We start from the raw sequence: 25,821 nt of genomic DNA on the forward strand, positions 1-25,821 counted from the left end.
GAGTTAGGGATAAAGAAATGCAGTAGTGTTAACTAATGTTAACTGGCCTGGGACAGATGTACATTAATAATACCCCAGGGCCTCTCTGACAGAGGGAGACCCACCCTGATCTGCCCTTTTCTCCTCTGGTTTCCCTTTGTCTCCCTTCACTGATATCCATATCTCCCCCTTCAACTGGCTTGAATTGGATTCAAGTTTAATGATCCTCATCTAACGGGACCATGAAAACAGCTGCCGCATGTTCTTTCCTCATGTCTGTCTTGATCTTCTTGGACCCTTTTTTGTTTTTTCTCAGTATTTTTCAGTCTAGCAATCTTAGGAAATATACACACCCTGCTCTATCTGTCCCTGGTTTATCATCCATCTATCTGTCTGTCTCTTATGTCAGTGATGTCAGCTGTCATGAAACAGTCTGTTGTTTAATAAGCAGCTGTGCGGAGGAACAATCTCATATTGGACTTCCTGAAAAATGGAAGATATTATGTGGAAAAAAAATAATTCACAATAAGGGAAGCTTGTCTTGCGCACACTTCTCAACATCTGCAGTTCTTCTTCTTCTTCTTTCAAATTCCACAAGGGCTACAGTATGGTTGATTGCCGCTGGTAGTCACTGATCAAATTACTTGTAGAGACCATGGTAATATGAAGCAAATAAGAATAGATGTTTGGGCTATTGGAGTTAGCTGAGATGAAGCTAGATAATTCTGCCAGTCACCCAAATAAATGCTGATGTCTTTTTTGTTTTGTCTGTTATAGGAAGCCAGGAAAAAATATGACAAAGAGACAGAAAAGTATTGTGCAGTGCTGGAGAAGCACCTTAGCCTTTCTGCAAAGAAGAAAGAGTCCCATCTACATGAGGTAAGATGGTGTGTCTGAGTTCACATCACTTTTCTCATATTCTCTCATGTATTTTTTTTCATAAATACCAGTCTGTCAGTTTTCTTATCGACCTTCCCTGTTGTAGGCGGACAACCAGGTAGATAATGTACGGCAGCATTTCTACGAGGTTTCTCTGGAGTACGTCTTCAAGGTGCAGGAGGTCCAAGAAAGGAAGATGTTTGACTTCGTGGAGCCTGTAAGACACTTGTTTTTTTTAATCTAATATGCCTGTTTTTTTTCAATTCTTTCCCCCTAGTTATTGTGCAGTTATTTTGAACACGTTCAGTTTTCAGCAGTGGTTTGTATTCCATGTACTTGCTTTGACATATCCACACCCAGCAGCTGCTCACTACAATCACAGTCATCAGTTGATGACACACAGCCTTTTGGAGCTTTTGGTGCCTTGCTCGAGGGCACTTAAATGGTACTTGCTGAGGACATTTGGCAATTTCAAAAAACATCACACAAAGATCTTTACAAATTGGGTCTAATTCACTGCTTCTGTTTTAAGTTCTGTCTTTTAAAATTCTGTTCTCTTTCACACACCCTGCTCTATCTGTCCCTGGTTTATCATCCATCTATCTGTCTGGCTCTTATGTCAGCTCTAATGAAACAGTCTGTTGTTTAATAAGCAGCTGTGCGGAGGAACAATCTCATATTGGACTCCCTGAAAAATGGAAGATATTATGTGAAAGCTAAAATAAATTCACAATAAGGGAAGCTTGTCTTGCACTCACGTCTCAACATCTGCAGTTCAGATTTTCTTTCCAAATTCAAATCTTTTTACAAATTAGGTCTAATAAAGTGCTTCTGTTTTAAGTTCTGTCTTTTAAAATTGTGTTCTCTTTTTCACAAAGCATGACATTATATTTCACTATTGGCCCTAGTTTTGGGGTGCATACTGTACATAGTTGCAAAATCTCCTTACTTCTCGTTCTATGAATCTACTTGTTAAAATTTGTTACACTTCCTCCACTCACACCTTCACCCTCTTCACTAACCCACCTGTGTTTACTCTTTCTCCTCTTTCTGCACCTTTCCTCTCTTCCTCCAAATGCTCAGCCTTATCATCCTTGATCATCCTTATCATCATCTACTCACACTGCATCTGCATCTATTCCCCATCTGCGTTCATTACCTTTCCTCATCTTTCTAATTTTCTCGGTTTTCTGTGTTTAGCCCTTTCTCTTCGTTCTTCATCTACTTAATTTTCTCACTGGTTTTGCGTCCCTCAGCTGTTGGCATTCCTCCAAGGCCTTTTCACCTACTATCACCATGGCTATGAGCTGGCAAAGGACTTCAACCACTTCAAGACTGATCTCACCATTAGCATACAGAATGTAAGTTTTGTTTATACACACACACACACACCACACACACACACACACACACACACACACACACACACACACACACACTGTAACTGTCAGCACTGTACATAAATATCTTAAAGAAAACAATCCTCCTAATGTGAAAAAGCTGCAGGCTAAAAGGAGTTCAAAAGTCAAGCAGTTGCTCAGAGTTGTAGAAAATTGAAATCAAAACCTAAAGAACATCCAAAAACCTCACAACAAAAAAGGGAGCTAAGGAAAAAAGGAGGAAATTATCATATTCAGAATATTCATTTTGTTTATGTGACATAGCTTTTTTTCCAGTATATTTCTCCTTTTGCTAAAAATAAAAAAAGGTTTGTATAGGTTATGCTGTGGTTACAAGTTAAGCTGACTCAGTATCAGACCATTCAATAAAAAGCCTCTGTGTTTGTATTGACAGACGAGGAACCGCTTTGAGAGCACGCGGTCGGAGGTGGAGAGTCTGATGAGGAGATGAAGGAGAATCCACATGAACACAAGTGTCAGCCAGCACACCATGGAAGGATCCTGTTTGTGCAGGAGAAACGTACGTATTGGCCCACTTCTGTGTGTGTGTGTGTGTGTGTGGTGTGTGTGTGTGTGTGTGTGTTGGTGTGTGTGTGGTGTGTGTGTGTGTGTGTGTGTGTGTGTGTGTGTGTGTGTGTGTGTGTGTGTGTGTTTGTGTGTGTGTGTGTGTGTGTGTGTGTGTGTGTGTGTGTGTTTTGTGTGTGTGTGTGTGTGTGTGGTGTGTGTGGTGGGTGGTGTGGGTGTGTGTGTGTGTGTGTGTGTGTGTGTGTGGGTGGTGTGTGTGTGTCTTTTCTGCGTTTTCACTGCAGTCGGTACTATTAAATGTAGGCAGTGTTGTTACTGTATGGTTATAGCCTTGGCCAGCCATGCGCTGAGAAACAAGCTGAAAAACCTATTTATTCCTCACTGCTCCATCCATTTTCTCACTGTATTTCCTCTTCTGACGATGCAGAAGAACATCTACACCAATCACAGACTGCAGTCTTTCTAGCTCCACCTTTTAGTGTTGGATCAGTGTGCCTGGTACCTCAACGATTCAGTTCAATTCAGTTTTATTGATAGTATCCAATTATAACAAGAGTTTCTATTTCAAGACACTTTACAGATAGAGTAGGTCTAGACCACACTGTAATTTACAAAGACCCAACAATTCCAGTAATACCCCCAAGAGCGAGCATTTAGTGTGGGGAGGAAAAACTCCCTTTTGAGGGAGAAACCTTGGACAGACCCAGGCTCTTGGTAGGCGTGTTCGGACGGTGCTGGTTGGGGGTGTGATAAACAGTGACAATTATAGTCACAATAAACACAATGGAACAATGACTAGAAAGAGTAGTAGTAGACAACAGAAATTAAAAAACAGAATGTAACGTAGCAGTTCTTTTGGTACCATCCACAAGTTTTGACAACGGAAATGCAAAAATAATCATTAGAATTTGTGGTGGAAACAAGGCTTTACCACGAGGGCACAATTTGGCACAAATTGATAGTACCTTGGAAACATGAATGAGTATGTGAGTGGGTGTGCTGTGTTTATTTCGGCACGGTATGGTAGGGGCATATTGTTTTACGCACTCACTCCCTCACTCACTCACTCACTCACTCACTCACTCACTCACAGACACACACGCTCTCTCTCTCTGTCAGAGCAGCAGGACAAACAAACCCTAATAAACCTATGGTTGAGGGAGTCAAGTCTGATCCATTGGAGACGTGACAGCAGCTCTGACCGTGTGCGGTTACCATGGTAACCTATCTAGCACTATAGCAGGCATGACTAAGACTCCTGCCTTTTCCATCTTTTTTTATTTAAACCCTGTCTCTCCCTCCTGCCTCTCTCTGTTTTTCTCTGACTGTTTGACATCACAATTTTCTTCACATGGTTCTCTTCTTCTGTGGTTTTGTTTTTAACCTCCTCTTCAACTGTTTCTATTTCTTTCATTCTTTCCCTCAGGCTCATTTGTTTCCACCTGGGTGAAGTACTACTGTACGTACCATCGCGAGCCTAAGAGGGTCACCATGGTCCTGTTTGACCCTAAATCGGGAGGGAAAACGGTGAGTTACTTTGGCCATTTAAATATACAGAAAAGGTTACAATATCATAAAACAATGCATAATGCATTAATTCTTAATTCTTTAATTCAAAAAATTTAGGAAAATCCAACCTTTTAAGGACACCAATTTTCTTTGTGAAGATTGGCATGGTTTTATTTCAGTTAGCTTTATAGCTGGTTTGATTTGCATTGAGAGATGATCTTATGGAAAGTTCCCCAGGCCTATCTTTATGTATGGTGAAGGGTATGTGATCATGTGGGGGGGCTATTTTAATTCCAAAGGTCAAGGGAACTTATCAGGAGGCATAGTATCCTGATCCATGAAATAACTGGCCTTTAAAAATAAACATCGTCCTGCCTCAATGGCTCTATTTTAACATAGGGGTTAACATTTATTTATTGACGATACATTATTCATTTACAAAGAAGATTGGTGTCCTTCAAAGGTTGGATTTTCCTAATTTTTTCAATTAAGGCATTAAGATTGATTTCCAAAAGATGTTTTTTTTATTCCTCTTTTTAATCCGCTTTAGCCTGGGTGTGCCAGCCACTGTACAGACACAAGAATGTCACTTCAGTCTAGAACGCAACAAGCTTTCTTTGCATGTTTGGGTTTATTTGTATTATTCCCAATACACAGCACAACGTCACAGGATATTGATATGAGGGAAGCTACAATGAAAATTTGTGAGCAGAAAACTGGTAAACTATCTTAAATCATCAACGGAAAATGCCAAGTCTTGCGTCAGTCCAGGGACAACATTCTGACGCATGGTGTCATTTTACACTATCATACAGTCATAAGAGCGATAACAATTTCTCCCACTACTGCAGCCTCAGTAGATGAAAATGCAGCGTTCCCAAAGATGTTTTGATTAAGCAACATGACTCCAACTAATTTCTTAAAGTGTTTTCTGTTATCACTCTCTCCACCCACAAACTGAAAAAGCAAAAGCTGATTCAAGTTCAGGCTTGTTTTTAGGGGGCGACACCAAGCGTGCATTTGAAAATCTCACTGCACGCAACTGGATAACACTACAACCAATCACAACAACACACAGGGTGATGTATCCAGGGTAGATTAAAGATTAAACTGTCGTCATCGGTTAAGCTTGCCTCTGGCCTGCCTATATCAAATACACCGATGTGATTGGTGCAGCTCGGCTACAAGCAGCATTACTCGCTCGATGCCAGAGTAACTCGCTAAGCAAATTCAGATTGTGCTCTCACGAGAACTGTGGATTTTCAGGGCAACCTTTACCCTGTTGGTGATGACACTAACAATACATCAGACAGACACTTACATCATATGTCACAACCTTAACATTTTCACATGAAGAAAGGTTTTAAGCAGATTGTTCTTGCCTGAAGCTAAAGAGCTAAGGGTCTCATGAAGAGGGTGTGATGGGGTTCAGTCTTTGATGAGGCAATGCTCAAAATTGTTTTAGTTGCTTCTGTCTGTCCAACATAATCTCAATGTGCTTAGTTAGGCAAGTTGGAAAAGCTTCAGTTGGTCACCAACATGAGAGGAAGGAGAGGGAGTTCTGTCCAAGTGTTGTCCAAGAAAACCTCCTTCATCATCTCAAATGTTATCCATGTTGTGGTTCATACTCTACAGTTGGTGATGCATGCATCAAAATGATAGTAATACACTACAATGTTTTTTTAATCTTTTACTCTTGTTGTCAGGGAGAAGAGGAGAGCTTCACCCTCAAGTCGTGCACCAGGAGGAAGACAGACTCGATAGAAAAGAGGTTCTGTTTTGATGTGGAGGCTGTGGACAGGTCAGTGAGTGATTTGACTGTCTCCGGTTCAAACCACGGACCTTTCCACACAATCTTCCTTTGACCCACCTCCCAAATGCTTCCTGTCCACATTGTTCTTCTTTATCTATTATCAATACAACACATTTCATTTCTGTTTATGGTACACACCACATCGTTTGGGAGTTTGATGAATTATCTAGGACTTACAGGGACATGAATGAACAAAAATCTGTTTCACGTGTTTCACACAAAGTACAAAAGATAGTGATTTTCAAAAGGTAGTGATTGTTTCCCCCAACAACCCAACAGCTTTCTGAAAAAGACACAAGCAAGCCAGGGGAGAGTTAAATATGTAGGGCTTCTGACTTAGTTATAGAAGGTCAGGGAAGCGTCATGAAATTTGACACAAGTGAATTCTGTCTTCATGCAACTAATTACAGCTAATCAGGCCACCAGTTCAGTGAGTGGCATCAGGGTATTGTTTCTTGCTTGGTGTTATTACAGCTAACAGACACATGGGGGTGCTCAGTCAATTTGGACTTGAAGACGAAACATTGTGGCTGCATGTCCTCTCAGGCGCTACCCCCTGCTGTGCTTCTCTTCCTACACTCCTCCTACTACCCCTCCTCCTTTTCACTCCCTGCTCCTCCTCAACAACCCTTCCTCTTTCAAAAATACCCAACTCACCTAGTCATTATCACAAGCTCTTGTTTCCTGTTGCCCTGTTGTGCTTTTATTTATATTTCCAGTGTGTGGGGGGTGTGCATATGTCTGTCTGTTTGTTTGTTTGTCCGTCTCTAAAGTAGTTTAAAGTATTATTTCTTCAAATAGTGTGTCCACACATAATTTGGGTGCTGATGTTGCACATACATACATTTGATTACATCCGTTTGTAAACGTTTGTCTGTGCGTGCGTAAGTGCGTGCGTGCGTGCGTGCGTGCGTGCGTGTGTGCCCATGTGCAGAAGGTAGCTGTGCATATGCGAGTGTGTGAGTGTGATTGAACTCTCAGTGGTGTGTCACATTGAAGGACAGTGTATAGATTGGTGTGTGTAAGGAGGTTGTAGTGCTGCGGAGGTGACAGCTGAAGGTCAGTGTACTGCCAGTGACAGAATGACAGACTTTATATGGCCGATTGAAAACCTTTAGTCGACGGGAAGGGCGTGATCAATGAGGGAGGGAGTGAGTGAGGGAGTGCAAATTTTTAGGCTAAATGCAGAGATCTTTTTACACAACCGTGTCCATCTGAGGAGTGGCTACAAGGAATTTCTTTGTGTGATGTTATCATTGTTATGATGAAGTATTTGCATGTTTGTCTTTGTGTGTGTTTCACAAGCGAGTTTTGTTGATAGTTGTTGTCACAGTTTCCACTGATCTTGATATTAGATAAGCTAATTGTACCTCTTTTGTATTTGTGTTTGACCTAGACCGGGAGTAATGACCATGCAGGCTCTGTCAGAAGAAGACCGCAGGCTGTGGATGGAGGCCATGGATGGGAGAGAACCGGTAGGTTACCAAAGTTACCAGTTAGAACATGTCAGCAAAGCAAAATAAGAGCTCAAATAAATTTTGTAGCATTGGCCGGACATTAGCAGCCCTCCCTCTGTACATACCGGCAGGGCATACATGCAGAGCGTGATGTTCCCTGCCAACACACAGGTAAATCTGAGGGGTCAACAGATGATTACTGAGATAGTAAAGGAGACTCAAATACAACACGTTTTTCCAATCTTTTAATTATCTTTTAATAGAAATACTGGGTAATTTAGCTACTTCAAGCTTTAAACAATGAAACAATCATTCTATGGTGCCGTTGTTTACAGCTCTTCACAGACAGTATGCAATTTGTGATGAGGGCTTCATTTAGTAATTTAATAAGTTATACTCTTTATTGATCCCCAATGAGGTAATTACAATTTACACTCTGTTGTTATTACACACTACACACAGGTCTGAAAAACTCACAAGCAAGAAAGTTTTGGGAACCACTGGCATTATCCCATAGACAATGTTGGTGTTCATGTTCCTAATAGAAAAGTTGACTGACAGGCAGTTTAACCAACTCTTGGTTTATGCCTTCTTATTATACAGCTTTGTTTGCCCTAAGGCTGGAAGTGTGTTAGTGCTTTGTTTCACACTCTTCATTTAGTTGCGTTCATGTCCCAACACCTCCCTAATCCTTGTATCCACATTCAAACGTGCAAAGGTAATTACCATCCACAAAGCCAACGCAAGTTTCAACAAGCACTTGCTGAGCACAGGCAATCTGTCATTGAACAAGACATCTTTCACTTAAAGGTGCTCATATTATGCTCATTTTCAGGTTCATAATTGTATTTAGAGGTTATATCAGAATATAGATATATCAGAATATAGTTTAATTTTTAAAAAACACCACATTTATTTTTACCCTGTGTGTTGAACTTTCTGTTTTAGCTACCGAGTGAGGCATCACACTTTTTTTTAATAATGATAATGTATACTTTATTAATCCCACAAGGGGAAATTACAATTTACACTCTGTTGTTATTACACACAGGCCTGAATTACACACACATGCTCAGTACCTACCAGTATACATGCACTAAATGGAGAGATGTTAGAGTGAGGGGGCTGCCCATGGAAAGGTTCCCCGAGCAGTTGGGGGTTCGTTGCCTTGCTCAAGGGCATATGGCAGTGCCCAGGAGGTGAACTGGCACCTCTCCAACTACCAGTCCACCACCATACTCTGGTCCATGTGTGGACTTGAACCTCCAGCCCTCTGGTTCCCAACACAACTCCCTACGGACTGAGCTACTGCCACCCCCATTTTTGTTGGGATTCGCACAGGCACAGTCACACCACAGGTCAACACCACAAGCCAGTCAGAAGCAGAGTATGAGGGCGTGCCACGCTAGCAGCTAGGCGAGCATTATAATGTATTATGTATGAATTACAAAGTGATGCACGTTTGTCATCGAAGTAAAGGCTGGACTACAATAGAGCTGTTTGGAGAATTATGTGAACACGGTTTTCTTTTGGAGATGGTATCTTTGGGCTTTGTCACTTTGTAAACCTATTAAATGCACAAAAAAGATATATAGCACAAGTGGAGGAAAGGGAAAAGCCAAAAAATCACTTTAAGCACATCCTACCTTTTGTTGCTGTTGTTGAGACCTCTTCTTTGTCTGTTACTGTACCTTCACCTTGATAGTCTATACAAACTCACCACTGACCACAGCTAAAAGAAGAACACCCTGTACAGTTCATTCTGAACAAGGCCAGGCAAATGGGGGGGATTCGAGCATCAACACACAGAGTCATATATAGTTCAGGCATAAAGGTGTACACACCATTACCATGGAAACAGAAATTATGCAGATTGTTGAAAAGCCAAAAACAAATGTGACATTTGTATTCGTTCCTCAATATCCAGAGGCCTCCTAGATTTTGTGTTCAGGTTTTCTTTATCAAGTGAAATAAGCAGCATTTGCTAAGAAACATTCAAAGAATAATGGGCACATAATTAGGCACATAATAAGGCACATGTAGAAAAGATAACACAACAGCATGTGCGTTTCTATTTTATCATGGCCCCAATAGGCTTAGCTGTAAATCGTGTGTGTGTTTATTTATTTGCAGGTATACAATCTGAACAGAGACAACCAGGCTGAAGGCAGTAAGTAGCTTTAAATTGTGTAAATAAACTGTTTACTCAATGTTTCAGTGTTATTTGGCATTATCATCTGACTTTATTTATTGGCAAAATTAGGGTTAGCTTAAATAACATGGATACTGGATTCATATAAATATTAAAAATGCTCTGAATGTTTTGTTTTTTCAAATATAGTCAAATCTCATAAATCAAACACACTTATTTTGACTCTGTAATCATCCTGTTTGTCTCCCTCTCCATCAGTGGCCCAGTTGGATGTGATTGGGTTCAACGTGATGAAAAAATTCATTTATGCAGTGGAGACTCGAGGTACATTGTTAACTCAGATTCTTGTCTGTGGATGTCCCGCTTCTTTAGTATGATGCACTTAGATCTGTACTTTTTATGTCCCACCACAGTGGTACACAAAACATAATTAAAAAAGCACTAGATTTTAGCCCTAAATTAATACTACAAATCAGAAATTGTGAAACCCTTTCTTATGTCAAGTTTTTACATAAGCATTTCCTCTTATAAAAAATGTATCTATGTTTGCCTTGTAATAGTGTGTTTGATGTATAACCAAACATATAAAATGTTATGTATGTATGTATGTATGTATGTATGTATGTATTTGATTTTTACACCTATGAACTTGAAAGTATACAAGTATGTAGTTCATATGAATACCATATATATTATATCAGAATATTGACATGGCTATATTAACAAATTAATCATGACTTTAATGAGCTCATTAGGGGAATATTAGGACATTGATAACACCACATTACATAATATACAAAAAAAGTTACAGTTATGCAGTATGTTTACATACTATGTACTACGTGCACTGCTATGCAGCAAGCTAAAATCAGTAAAGCTTTTACTGGGAGCTAATGGGAAACTGTAAAAAACTGAATTGGACAACAAATTCAATGACAGTAAAACAAAGTATCACCTGTGAAATATCAACATTAAGTTCTATCTCCAGAGACATATTGGTAAGGCGTGTGCGTGATTGAAATGGAATTATGTACAAAAACCTCAGCATCATGCAGCACAAAAGCTGTTTGAGGTTATTTTTCAGAGCTTCCATGCAAGTTCATGGATGGGATTTAAACCGTCTCCTCTGAGTATGTTGTCTTCCGATGCACCTGAAAGTATTTCTCTACAGACTTCCATCTGAAATGTCACAGTAAAAAGTGCCAATTGTGCAATATCACACCCTTTCCTTACGTTGACTCCATTAAAAGCATCTATTATAAAACGTTCTTTGCCTTTTCATCACTCTGCAGACGCTTTTACATTTTGATGTAAATAATGATAGACCTTGTGTTTCTGAGATGCCGGGGTTTTTCTTTACATGGAGGACATGTATAAACATAAAAATGGAAAAAAGAAAATTGATGTTGATAAATCAAATGTCAAGGCAAATGTAAATGTACTTAGATGTTAAATCTACTTTCATTAAACTGTCATTTCAGTAATCCTTACTCACTATCCTGCTCTTGGTTCTCATGAAATGCATGATGAGTAACATCATCGTACACATTCTTACATATTTTCTGTGATGTCAAATTAATTGAATAGCAGTCTTTGAGTGCTGCCAGGTTTAAAAAACCTTTCTACCTAAGCATGGAGACGTGGCATCTTATTACCATTAATGCCTTCTTTTTACCAACACCATTTATTTTAGGATTGATTGTAAGAAGGTACATTACCATTTGCTTGGTAAAATTTCCTTGCTGGTGTACTTTACCTTTTATCTTCAGTAATTTTAAATGAAGCAAATGTACAATGCTTAACCTGCAATTAAGCTACAATTACAATGCTTAAATGCAAACCTGTCTCCTCCAGGTATCAATGATCAGGGCTTGTACAGAATCGTTGGCGTCAACTCCAGAGTACAAAAACTACTAGGCCTCGCTATGGGTAAACACACACACTCACACAAATTTGTTCAAACTTAAAATAACATATGCTTTCTCTTCTGTAATATGTATTTTTTTGTTTCTATCTTCATTTTTGTCCATCAGATCCTAAGACGTGTGCTGACGTGGAGCTGGAAAACTCAGAGTGGGAGATCAAGACTATCACAAGTGCTATCAAGCACTATCTCAGGTTTGTGTAAAAGCTTAAAGAAATGCATATATAATATAAAATGTAAAACAATCTATAGATGTAGATAATACAACAGTAAACCTTCTCAAGTATTATTTATGACCCACTATCTTCACAGACTGTCCTGTGCCTGCATTTTCTCTTTTATTTTTGGTGTGTTATACGTTGGTGTGTAACCCCCAGCCAATAATAGCCAGCAGGTTGTGTAGCTCCTTCTCATTTCCAACTGCCGCTTTGATGGCATCTACACACACGTTTATCTGACAAAGACACAAAGAAACAGACAGGATGAAGTTCTTCAAGCACTCATAAAAAGAGTAAAAATAAAACCAGCAATGTGGCACCTTCCCATAGAGGTGGGTGCGTGTGTTTATTTGTGCTTTAGAACATAATCACTGTAAAAAAAAAAAAAAAGTATTCCTCTGATTCATTCACTTTTTTTCGGCGCTCCCTCTCTTTATTCATTTTCTAGCTCGCTCAAACACTGCTGCGTTTTTTCTCTCTCCCTCTGGCCGTTAAGTAGGTCTTTTTGTGTGTTGACAAACAGTTACTGTTACTGGATACTCATTACATAATAGACTTTCAAAGCAAGTTTATTGACATGCTTTTATATTATTGGCAAGAAGTCAAATATCTTTGACTTGTATGACTCATTTAGCTTTCTCATTACAGTTTGGTCAACATAAAGCCCCAATAAAGTCAGCAAAAAAGTCTTTAAGGCCAAGCCATCGTAGAATTTAGTAAAGTAAACATTTTTACAACAACCTGTTTCACAGCTCAAATATGAAAATGCTATGGTTCTGTGGGAATTACCCAAAAGTCTCAAATTTGGCAAATCTGCCAAATTCTGATCTGAGTGTCACGTAATTACAGTTTGAAAAACAGTTTTCTTTATTTATTGTGAACCTAAAGTGTTACACGGGCCAGATCAAAATTTGCAAGTGGCTGAGTTTGACAAATGTGCTTTAAGGCCTAGTCAACACGTACACGGGAAGTTTTAAAAAGGAAGCTTTTCTATGCGTTTTGGCCTTTTTTCCACACACAAATTATGTTTTAGGTAATTTTAAACTGAGCTTTGGAAAACTCTGGCCAGGATGAAGACTTAGAAACGCTGTTTGTTTGATGTTCTGTTGACAGGGAAAACAGCATTTTTGGCTTGTACCATTAAGTGTGCGCCATTATTTTTTTTCTGAAGTGTCACAATAAGACATTTCTTGCAATGGCAGACATGGCCAAAACAGTGATGGTAACAGCATTGCTAGCACGACCTTTTACATGTTTACACAGTTACTCCTCCATTATATGGTGCAACGGAGGCACTTAGCTCAAATGCAAATTGCCGCATTCTGTCTCTTTTTATTTTATTATTTTTTGGGGGCATTTTCAGCCTTTTTATTTTTGACAGGACAGCTGAAGAAATGAAAGGGGAGATAGAGGGGGAATGATATACAGCAAAGGGACCGCAAGTCAGAGTCAAACCCGGACTTGCTGCATCGAGGAGTGAACCTTTAATATAAGTGTGCCCGCTCTACCAACTGAGCTATGGGCCTGGATCCACCTCCTCAATAAATTGTTAATTTTTCAGGTTTTGTAAGACAGTATTTGCTGGTTAAGCCTACTTTTCATACTTTTTATTAACTTTTACTGTCCTATAGGGGGATTATTCATTGCACAAATTTTCTATTCTTCCACTTATTACACACTATTTACACAGTTGAACACAATCACACTTGCCCAGTACAACTCTAGCCGTATCTGCTGGTCACTGACTGTATACCTGTATAATGTTAAATGACTTCCTTTTTTCTCAACAATTGGTAATGAGGGAAGGATCAGGATTGCAGGACATCAGGGATAGGCTGCTGATTAGAAGGAGAAACGTATGAAGGGAAAGAGAGGAGTCGTCCTGTTCAAGCTGTGCATCTGAGTAGATCTATACACTGTGCACAACACCAACACACAGCTAAAGAAACATTCTCACACACACACACTACACACACACACACACACACACATTAACAGCTTTAGGACCTCAGCTCAGGCCTCATTGAGAACCAGAAGGAGTCATTACACTGCTCAGACAGAAGTGATGAACTGATATCCAGCTGTGAAAGCTTGTATGGTGGAGATAGAAGACGAGAAGGAGAACATTGTCAGATGAGTGCTTATCCAGAACTGTCCAGATTCATTGATTTTCGCAAAGCTCCATTTTTCAAGCTGACATTCTCTACCTGACTTCTGTCTCCTGTGTTTCCAGAGTGCTGCCTGCACCTCTCATGACATACCAGTACCAGAGGAGCTTCATCAAAGCAGCCAGTGAGTCTTTTTTTCCCTTTTTTATGTGTCTTATTTGCCTATCAAATGTGAGTTCAGTCTGCGGAATATAAAATCGACTCTCTTGCAGGTTGAGGTTGTTTTATTCACACTGATGTTAACCATTTAAAACACCGCAAACAGCTATTCTAAGACCAGGAAAAAAAACATATACTGTAGTGAATAATGGATTATACAGTTTACATAGAGTTCTTAAAGCAAACTGCTAAGCAGGAGAATCCTTAAGTCCTTTGGTCTATTGAGTCATGTCATGTTGATACAGTATGTGCACTTTATTAATGGATTAAAGATCGGTTAGAGTTTTTTTTTTCTTCATTTTTGTAATACTTGAGACAGTGATTTGTTGTCCTATTCGTTCCTCTCAAGATAAATGTCTGTTTAAAGCAATTTCTTAAACATTCCTCCTTGGTTTAACTTGGAGAATGACAAACATATCTTTATAAATCATTGTGTCACTGAGGACATGATTTTCTGTTTTGTTATAAACAGATAGTTCACCTTCGGGGATAACAGTGCACCCACTGTGCCACCATGTCCCCTCTGTCTGTCCATTTGCTCTGGTAGCTTTATGTTGTGTTGGGTACACAGTATTTTTCTGACCTTCTGTGTGAAGTGTTTTTAGTTTTTTTTTTTTTTACAATATGCGACACATATATGCGATTCAAGGGGAAAAAGCCTCTTTAGCTGATTTAAAAGTGACAACCTTATAAAAGTGTCTGTTAAGCTTAAACAGCCGCTGCAAAATCTCCTTTTTTCACCAGCACCTGGTGCAGTGTATTGAGTCAGGATACATAACTTAATTTTCACAAAAAACACTAGGCTGTCTTAAAGACAAATTGTCTAAACCCCCCCAACAGACACTGCAATCATTTTAGTGTTTGGTATTCTTGTCATGTGGTTCATAGGCTACAAAAAACCCTTACAAGCACTTATTGATTTGGACCACTAAAAAAAGAGACTTTGCATGATGACTCTTCACGGCAGAATGTCATAGTTTCTATTCCAAGTTTCGTCTTTCCTTGTTTGATGTAGTTGATTTAGGCCTGATTATCCTGGCTTTATATGGTCTGGTGTATTTTCTTGTAGCTATTGTTTCTGCCTTTTGTTGAATTTTTGAAAATTGGTCTTATTCTAATGCAATTAAGTCTAGTCCGGTCCAGTCTGGTCTGCTTTGTTACAGGATGTGTCAGTGACCTGTTTGCTTTGTTTGTCAGTAGCTGAGCCTCTAGAAAGCCGAGCTGACAAGGGTAGGAACTCCAGGAAATGACCGTATGTCTCTGGCAACACTACCAGGAAATGGCTGCACATTGAAGTCAACTGGAGAGAAAATAAGAAAACTGGTTTATGTGTATTGGGAGAAACCGTGGCAGTTTACAATGCCAAAGTAGCTACTTGATACTAACTTGTACCACCAATGCTATAATGCTTGTATTCATGGTTTTGTAATAATCATAAACTATGTCACATGCTTGCCAACTATTTATATAAGTTTACAGATTTATAGTCTTTCCTTATGTTTAATGTATTCTGTCAAATTTTCCTCTGCCATTCATTGGTTTCTGTTTACGTGGGTGTTTGCACTTGCATGTCATACACTTGAGGGTGAATTTGCGTATGTGCAGAATGCGTGTCTGCTTGTGTGAGTATGCTTTTGTATTTTTTCCAAGGTGGAATTTTGCAGAACCAGTGGGGTGTTTTGAGGACAGCGTCCTCGGTTGAACTCCCTCTTTCAGCTCTTCCCTTTCTCCTCCTTTCTTTCACACATCAGTTCCAGCTCCTCCCACCACCCTGTTCACGAACCTTCTCTTCCCCCTCCTCCTTCTCTTGTTTCGTCTCGGCTTACTCTCTCCCATCCCATGCTAATCTGGTTTTAAATATCTGGTTTAAATGGAGAGCTTAGTGTTTTCAGGTTTCTTGGCTCCAACAACAGCTGCAAAACCTTCCTCTTTTTCTTTTTCTTTACCAGCACCTGATGACTATTGATAATATTGAGTCAGGGTAAATGAATTTGTTTAAAAAAAATACCCAGCTGTCTTGAAGACAGATTGCCTAAACTCTAAAGTTTATTTGATTTTTCTTATGTGGCTCCTAGGTTATAAATTGAGTTTTGTAGCACTAACTGATTTAGACCATGAAATAGAGACTTTGAAAGAAAGGAGAAGAGTATGGAGAGGAGTGCTACCTGAATTTCATATACCTGCATAAGATGTGCCAGCAAGAAAACACACACACACACACACACACACACACACACACACACACACACACACACACACACACACACACACACACACACACACACACACACACACACACACACACACACACACACACACACACACACAGAGTAATTATTCTGTCTCCAATCATTAGGTTTAGCTTTAAGTATCTCTTATTAATTCATACATTTTCTCCTTATATTTTACCTTTTTCCCCCTCTATTTTCTTACTCTGCTCCTATTTGACATTTTAACTTTTCATTTGGCACTATTTTTCACTACTGTGAGGTGAAGTTTTCTTGTAAATGTACTAAAAAGCTGAACCAAACATTATTCACTTTTATATAAGTTTATCTTCATAAAGTCCATAAAAGAAATAGATGAAAGTATGACAGATGATACTGGGGTGAATGAGTCACCGTGTTTAATATAAAGTCAATGTAAAGTTTGACATTGTGACAACTGAGTCTTACCTGCATAGCACATATTTCACAGGCTTCAAAAGATTCTATCCCTCTTTTCAAGCAGCCAGGCTGACACAAAAACAGTACCATGACTCAAAACCAGTCAGTCTCCTTGTTAAACAGGTAACAAGATGGATCCAGAGTTTTCCTCTGTTATCAAAACATGGGTTTTTGTTTTCCATCCATCATCCACCCCTTCATTTTCTGCTCCTTATCTTTGTCAGGGTTGTGGTAGTAAGAGGCTAAAGGCATCAGTATGCTTAAAGCTGAGTTCCTTTTTAATTGTTGAACGGAGTCACAAACCACGTACCCCCAAAACCTATACGATGTCGGGATTTGGGTGGCTGCGTCTGGGAAACTTGTAACTTTCCGAAACTTGTAATCCGCCATGCAACCCCCTTCATACAGTGACTGGCCAGGTGTGGGTAATTTAGAAAGTATGCAAGATTTTAACTTCTCTCTCAAGCTCTTTTTTCCATTTTTTCCATTTTTTCCAATCTCTATTTTTGCCCCTTTTTGTGTGTTCAACCAATTGCTTTCAAGACTTCCCTGAGAGTCCCTGCTTTCAAGTTTGCAGCGTTATCCCCATTTGTGTGCGCAAGGCACGAGTTAGGTATTGGTAAACAAAATGACCGCTCACCTCTTTCAACGTTTTTTGTGCCTGATTGATGTCCTCACGTCACTCCTCAAGTAGTTCATTCACTTGTTACGATGGAACTTCATTCAAAGCACAGCTTAGCAAAGATCCTGCAATCATTGTAGAAGGTTATCTGATGTGTTCAAAGAATTTTGGACATATGGGGGTGAACTATTTCTTTCTTAGCTGAAGCCAACAACGGGAATATTTTAGGGAGCACCATTTTTGGCAGTGCAGAGAGGTAGTGGACCACACTAACTTTAGCTCTAAGTGTTAGCTATTTGCTTGAGCCAGGAACATGAGCTCTACAGCGAACAGATGTGCTGGGCAAGCCATCAGTTGGTGGAAGCTAACCGATGCTAGCTGGCATAAGCTGACAGCTGTCCCAAAGATATCAAGTTATTGGCGGAGACAGTGAGTACATGTACTAGAACTGCACGATTGGGGCCAAAATGATAATCCCGATTATTTTGATCAATATTGAGATCACGATTTATTATCACAAACAAATTTTATAGTCACAAAGGCTATTTATAACTGCTTTCACATCCATATTATGCTACATTCCTCTTATGTTGAAGTTGTATGTTGTACATACATACAACTGCAACACATGTAAATTAAAATTATCTGAAATAAATTGTCTAGGATATATTTAAAAAAGAAAAAGTATCTGTGAAAGCTCCTTCCCTTGTTTTTAACAATAACTGATTAAAAGATGGACGTACTCAGAGTGACGGCTGACTCATTATGAATGGGTCTATCAGGCAACGTCTCACACGCTATTATTCTACAAACTGAAGTTAGTTGCATTCAGTAACTTCTTCTGTGTTTTTCGCCGTGACCGCCGCAACAGCAGAGTTCCCAGCGGAAACACTGGTACAAATACAGGTTTTCCTCTCATGCTTAACAATATACAGCTGGGTTAACAATAATTAAAACTCTGTGGACCGGTGTTTCGGTGGAACACCGGCACTGTTGCCGCTCTGTGTCTGTTGCTGGGGAGCCTGTGTAAGTTAATGGGGGCGGGGCTGCGCAGAGAGTAAAAGGAGAGAGCCAAACACAGGCACGGCATTATAGAAGAAATGGGTAATGTAAAATGTTAGTTGCATCCAAGAGCCCAGTGTGCTAACAGACACTAACTAGCCCCGACTAGCACTGGTCACTGCTGTTGTGTGAAAAACAACACAAACGGGACAAAATGTTGCATTTACTAATAAACTGGTAAACCATGTGACCAACGTAAAACTGACTGCTATCTGCTATCTGGAATTTTCCTCCCGTTACTCTGTCCTCTGTGAATGTCTACATCTAGAAACTAAGCTGCACGGTGCAGGGAACAACTCTGACTGGCACAGGATCAGACAGTGGCTTACAGAGAGGTAGATTGGCTTTGAAAAAAACTTGCAGCGTTCTATGAACACTTTTTTTTTTTTTTAATCGCATGATTACGCAAATTTGATCGTGGGAAGCCAAAATCGTGATCGTGATTAAAATTTAAATAATTGTGCAGCCCTAACATGAATTTGAAAGAGTCTGGCATCCGTGGCAGACAAAGGTCCAGTTGGGAGTTTGGATGGAGGGTCCACTGAACTCCACTGTGGTCTGAAGGGATAATCCTCGCTAGATCACTAGCTAGAGGTAACTGTTGGTCAGGAGTTTGACAGTTAACGTTTATATGTATATTACAGATGCGGAACCGTAGATCTGCTCCCAACATCAGCATTTTATTTCAGCCAATGTCAGTGGAGCAGGTGGCCCGCATCTTAGAGGGCTATGCCTATACTCATAGGAGTTACAAAGCGCAACTATAGTTCTATTTTGTATAGGCTTTGCCCTCTAAGAGCTGTTCCTATTGGGTCAACAGCAAAGCTGATGAAAGCTGATCAATGCCATCTGCGTCATTCTTGAGAAGGGGTTGAGATCAGGAGATGATGATGATGAAGACTTCAAATATGACAAGTCCAAAGATTTCAGATCATTTGCAGCTTTATTTAAACAGCAAACAATCTTTTTAATGACATAATGAGCCGTACACACACGGATGTCTATACACAAGTGACCAAAGAACATCCTGAATAACTGCGTTTCTTATAGTCTTCTTGGTCTGCACCGGTCAGTTGATCTATTTCTGTGAGATAGGGTTACCTTTGAAACAACTTCTTATTTGTGAGACACTTCTACTCGTTCTGATCTATTCCTGCAATCTTGCTGACTCTTCCCTGAAAGCTCCCTGTGAATGGTTACATACATTTGAACACTTTCATGCATAAATATCAACCTATCAGTTCTTATGAGGCATGGGGGAAAAGCCTTCAAGGGAAAACATCCCTGACCGAAAAGAGCTGGTTAAAACCTTAAGTGTAATAGAAGGGTTTGGCGCCGATGTGGCCGAGTTTCGTCCACTCTGTTGGAGAGGCAGGACGGTGAAACCGACAGCACCCATTATTCCTTTACTCTTTAACCCCTGATTTCCACCAACTGCAGAGTGGCTGTGGATCGGCTTTAATACCCACCAGCTCCGGATTTGTTGTGGAACGGCTGTGGCCATGACTCACACGTACTCCCGAATTCGCATAAGATCGCGCAATATAACAAAACATAACTACAATAGAATGTAGTTTCTATACATAGAACCACAAAACCTCTGACCTGTTGACTTCAGTCCTATCTTCACCCATCATGACATTTTCAAGGTGTAGTGCAGGGAAATATGATCCACCATGAACACAGTGTATTTTATTTTGAAAATTAACCAGATGTTTTATTTTGTTTCTGTGCTCGACTTCCTGTTATGCACAATCTGCCCTGTGCTGAATTGCTGCAGAGCTCTTTGGCATTTGGCAAAAATAGAAGCTCTGTTTTTAGTGACAGTAACCTGAGAGAGGCTTGTGCCAGAGGCTCAAAAAGAGGGTTTCCCGGAGCTCGGAGCATCAGGGCAAGGCAAGGCAGTTTTATTTCTATAACAGTATAATGAATTAAAAGGCAATGTCAAAAAGAAAGATCTTCAACCTTCATTTAAAAGAACTAAGAGTAGGTGCTGACTTACAGTTTTCAGGAAGTTTGTTACAGATATGTGGATCATAAAAACCGAATGCTGCTTCCCCCTTTTTGGTTCTGATTCTGGGGATGGTAAGCAAACCTGTCCCATATGATCTGAGAGGTCCAGGTGGTTCATAGTTCACAAGCATATCTGAAAGGTATTCTGACCCTAATGATGTTGACCCTAGTGATTTATAAACCAGCAGTATTTTGAAATCTAATCTTTGAGGCACAAGAATCCAATAAAAAGACTTCAGAACTGGAGTGATGTGATCCACTATCTTGGTGTTAGTGAGGACTGCAACTGTCTGATAGATTTGTCAGGGAGACATCGTAACCGTAGTCAAGTATACTGAAGATAAAAGCATGGACATGGAATTTGGATGTTTTTCCAAATCTTGTTGACACATAAGTCCTTTAACCCTTGATATATTTAAGGTGATAAAAGGCAGACTTTGTTATAGTCTTAATGTTGCTGTTAAAATTCAGGTCAGAGTCCATAATTACACCAAGATTTCTGGCGTTGTCTGTTGTTTTTAACTTTATCATTTGATGCCAAGTGCTGGTTCTTAATCATTCCTGTTTCACTTTCACTCAGTTTCTTTCATCTGAGCCAGTGGAAGTATGTAGATATAAAACTTGAGACCCCAGGATGGAGCCTTGCGGAAATCCACATGTCATCTGTGTACTCATATGCATAATTTCCTATGGACACATAATTTAAAACATTTTTTTTTCTAGAAGCACCTCGGTAGAATGTCAAGGCAACAGGAGGAGGTTTTCAGATGTTGTATAAAGTCCTCCAGGTTTTTGTAGGTTTTTCATTTGAAATTGTGTCAGTTTGGGAGTTGTTTTGCCTGGACACATATCCTGAACTTGATATGGAGGCACTGACTGTTTTTCAGAATTTTTTCTCTGAAGAAGATGGTGATTGTAGGCCTTGGTGGATAAAAGGTTAAGATGTTGTTAACCTATCAACAGTAGCAATATAGATGGAGACATTAAAGAAAACCCCGGACTGATCAGAGAGAGCAAAATCAGTCACCACAACCTTAGAAATGTTCAGACCTTTAGAGATAATTAAATCCAAAATGTGTCCCTTATTGTGCGTGGGCTCCGTCACATGTTGTGTTAGCCCATACTTATCAAAGATACTGCACAGTTCCTTGGTTCCTCTATCCTGGGTATTGTCAACATGAGTGTTGAAATCACCAGCAGCAATTACACAGTAATTCATCAAAGTCAACACAGACCTCAGACAGCAGTTCATTAAAGTCATCGAAAAAGGCTGCACAGTACTTAAGTGGCCTCTAGATATTTAGAAATGTAGCTCGGGAGGCAAACCTTAGCTGAAGAGCCACATATTCAAAAGAAGCAAAATTTCCATAAGATATTTGCGTACATAGGAATAAGTCTTTGAACAAAATATTGACTCCACTTCCTCTGTTGTTAACTCTATTCTTGCTAATAAAACTGAAGCCAGGGGGAGCTGACTTGATAAGAAGAGCAGCACTGTTATACTGATCTAACCAGGTTTTAGTTAAAAACTAAAATCAAGATTGTGTTTAATAATAAAATCATTGATTAAAAATGATTTTCCTCTTGCAGATCTGACATTTAATAGAGCTATTGTTAGTGTGTTAAGGAAATTATTTACCTCATTTTTCAGGGCAGGTTGTAGCTGACGGGAAATTGACTGTTTGCATTTGAGTGCTTCTTACCACTTTGCCGATTCTATTATTAATAATAATTGAAATGTTGTAGCTGTTCTGTGGAATAGCGGAGTTATTCGTAGCGGAGGAGGAGGTTATGGGAGAGTGCGTCTGGGAAATGTGATTGGGCATATGTTTTCAAGATGCAAATTGTCAATCATAATCATCATATTCCCACATAGCAACTGGCTGCTGCGCGGGCACCAGGGCTAAATCCCATTGAAGTGTGAGAGAGCGCACAGCATGTTTGTCATGTCTGTCCCCCTTCAAAAAACGTTTTGCCAGGGGGTGCAGGGGGTGGGCAAGCCTAGCCTCTCCAAGCACTCCTGCTCAATGGCCAGGCCCATTTGTTTTGGTGATTTCATACTATTTGTTGACAATAGGAAAAATCCAGAATATTACCAGCTTAGCCCTTCACACCTTGAGTGATGACATTAATATTTGTGTAGCTAAGAAGACCTCTGCATAATTGTGACTGAATCTGAGTGATATTTACCTAGTAAAAAACTGATATTTACCTTGAAGTCCTTGTATGCAATTATTTTTATTTCTTAGCTCATGCTTACAAAGCTTGACTTTATGTATGCGTCTACTCCAAGTCCAAGTGTTTTTGTGTCTAATGACCAGTTGTTACAGTGTCATTTTTCTAACAAACAGACTGGTTGCATTGCAGGAAAACACTTTAGGTTATCTGTCTTCAACAGTCTCTCTCTCTCTGTCTTCATATCTCTCTTTGTTCAGAGTTGGACAACCAAGAGGCCAGAGTGACAGAGATCCATGCCTTGGTGCACCGGCTGCCTGAGAAGAACAGACAGATGCTGGAGCTGCTTATAAAACACCTAGCAACGTAGGTGGAGATATCACACACATGGACAACTGTAGTTATTCATTATGCTATATCAAACATTGTGCACTTAAAAAACAGCAAGTATTTATATTTAGCAGGTTCTGTGGAATGCATAGGGAACTCTCTCTTCTCCTTTTCTCTCATGCCCTCTCCTCTTTCTCCATCCACATTGCTGTTATACTCCTCATCTTTATTGTTGTTGTCCATCATTGGGGAGGATTAGGATTATGCATTAAGTCAGTTTGTTTCCAACTAATTGATGTTTTTTGACATGTAAGTCACCAATCAGTGCTTACTGGTAGATAACAATATGCTACTCACCCCTGATTAGAGCTCAATGTTTGCTGATGAGCACTCCAGATGATTAAGTTCAACAAATTAGTCACAAGACTGCAAAGATCTCATATTTTATTTTATTTTTTATAAAGGCCACCCCCTGAAAATTGCCTCTTTTTCTCCCAGGACTTCAAATCCCACCTTAGCCTCTACATTTTGGATTGTTTTATACTGTACATAAGCAACAATATACTGTATAGACAATAACATTTGTGAATCAACCCGGTTGTCTGTTTGTAGATTACATAACCACGAGCTGCTGCAGCCCATAAGCTAAAAGCAGGGCATGGCACATTGTCTTATGTGCAATTATTCCTCTAATGCAGCTGACTGACATTGTGTTTTTATTCAAAAGCCCCCAGCTAAGCCCTCTGGCTTTGTGGGGCTTTTCTTCAACAGCAGCAGCATGATATAATGTGCGACAAATGGGACATCAGCCATGTGTATACAACATGTAGGCAAGCGTGAAATCGGATCATCATCACTGGCCTATGGGTTGAATGACTGGATCACAATAAACACACCTTAGCTCACTGTCTACTAAACTGATGGAGTCTAATTCAACAATAAATCCTACCTTAGTTAGAATGTTTGGATTGTGTTTAGACTGTATTGCTTCATAAAGATAGGTGTTATGTTATTTAGCATGTACTTGTTGATATGAATGAGACACACTAACTCTCTGTCTACCCCCGCTTAACAGTGTGGCTAATCACCACCAGCAGAACCTGATGACCATCGCAAATCTGGGTGTGGTCTTTGGTCCAACTCTGCTCCGCCCACAGGAGGAGACAGTGGCAGCCATCATGGACATCAAGTTCCAGAACATTGTTGTAGAGATCCTCATAGAGCACCATGAGAAGGTAACAGGGAATATTAGTGTATACCTATTCATATGAGTAACATAAGCAACAGAGTTTGGTGACGTGGTTGAGGATTAAATGAATCCCTTGGCTTTGTCAAGGGGATTTATTTATATCTGAAACAACACATGCTGCAAACACACATGATCAGCCAGTGAAGGAAACATACAATCACACACACACACACACACACACACACACACACACACACACACACACATACCTTTTGTAGATACATTTTATTTAGCTTTTTTGCAACCAAAACAACAAATCCATTGTGTTGAAATGGGATCTCTAGCCCTCCAATCTGTTTTTTCCTCAATTTCTTCTTTTCTTTTTCTTTTCAAATGGAGTTTAAGGTGTGGAGCTGGCAAAAAAGGTGATGACAGATGAATGGTTGGTTAAATTAATAGATTTGACTTAGGCTGAAATAACAGACTAATACACAGAGCAGCATTAGTAGAAAAAAACCCAGAAAGATACATAATTGACCAAGAGCAAAACAACTTGAAACAATGCAGTATATTTTTATCACAGCGTGGGATTTTCTGCATCTTGCATAATTGTGCTTCAGGGAGTAGAAATAAATGCCACCAATGTTACAATCAGTGCCACAAATCGCACAATGAAGCCCAAAATGTCCCCTGTTAAGTTAATGCATATGTCATTATTCCCCCTTAAAAGAAGTGGTATACACAGCAGCAAGTTAAACAGAGTCTAAGCTGCAAAGGTTGAAATTTAGTGGCATGAATCCAGGAATTAATATATTATATATTATAATATAATATATAATATATATATATATATATATATATATATATATATATATATATATATATTGTATCAGCTCACATGTTAGACCAACTCTTATTTCAACAGAGAGCATGGTGGTAAGAACTAACTAGGCATACAGTGAGTCGTAAGATCACTGGTGATTCAGCAGCACAATACACAACTTTGTATTGTGCCTTGTTGATTTTGTACTGCTTTTGTATCAAATCACCATCCATCCATTGTTATCCACTTATCCGGGGTTTGGGTCTGTGGGGTAGCAGCTCAAGCAGGGGAACCCAGACTTCCTTTTCAAGAGCTACATTAGCCAGCTCTAACTAGGGGATCCCAAGGAATTCTCTTGGACCCAGTCCTGGGTCTTCCCCGTGGCCTACTCCCAGTTGGATGTTCCTGGAACACCTCCCTAGGGAGGGGCCCAGGGCGCAGCTTTACCAGATGCCCAAACCACCTTAGCTGGCTCCATTCAACTCAAAGGAGCAGCGGCTATACGCCGAGTTGACAGAAATTCTCACCCTATTGTTTGCATGGTTGTACATGCTCTTTTCTTCTTACATTTAGGCACAGCATTGTGATAGCTGTTTCTGCTTTAAATGCATTATTATAAGCCACATTTTCCTGCAGTTGCGTATGAGACCATACATTGCTCAATGGCAGCAGCAAGAACATGCTGTAAAGATGTTGTTTAATAGGGAAATATATACTGTGTGTCTATGTATGTGTGTGTATATATATATATATATATA

At 39.7% G+C, this 25,821-nt stretch overlaps 1 protein-coding gene across 1 annotated transcript in view; it reads left to right on the forward strand.

Annotated features, from left to right (window-relative positions):
- The window catches only part of LOC116700285 (rho GTPase-activating protein 26), an 84,392-nt gene that overhangs the window by 44,320 nt on the left and 14,251 nt on the right, over window positions 1–25,821 (forward strand). The window contains 15 exon segments of the mRNA XM_032533337.1: window positions 757–858; window positions 965–1,075; window positions 2,115–2,219; window positions 2,653–2,701; window positions 2,704–2,778; window positions 4,210–4,310; window positions 5,999–6,093; window positions 7,502–7,580; window positions 9,696–9,732; window positions 9,973–10,038; window positions 11,569–11,643; window positions 11,748–11,832; window positions 14,090–14,148; window positions 22,982–23,087; window positions 24,127–24,286. Coding sequence (XP_032389228.1) covers window positions 757–858; window positions 965–1,075; window positions 2,115–2,219; window positions 2,653–2,701; window positions 2,704–2,778; window positions 4,210–4,310; window positions 5,999–6,093; window positions 7,502–7,580; window positions 9,696–9,732; window positions 9,973–10,038; window positions 11,569–11,643; window positions 11,748–11,832; window positions 14,090–14,148; window positions 22,982–23,087; window positions 24,127–24,286 — 1,305 coding nt within the window.

This window comes from Etheostoma spectabile, chromosome 13 (genome assembly GCF_008692095.1).
Source record: "Etheostoma spectabile isolate EspeVRDwgs_2016 chromosome 13, UIUC_Espe_1.0, whole genome shotgun sequence".
NCBI lineage: Eukaryota > Metazoa > Chordata > Actinopteri > Perciformes > Percidae > Etheostoma > Etheostoma spectabile.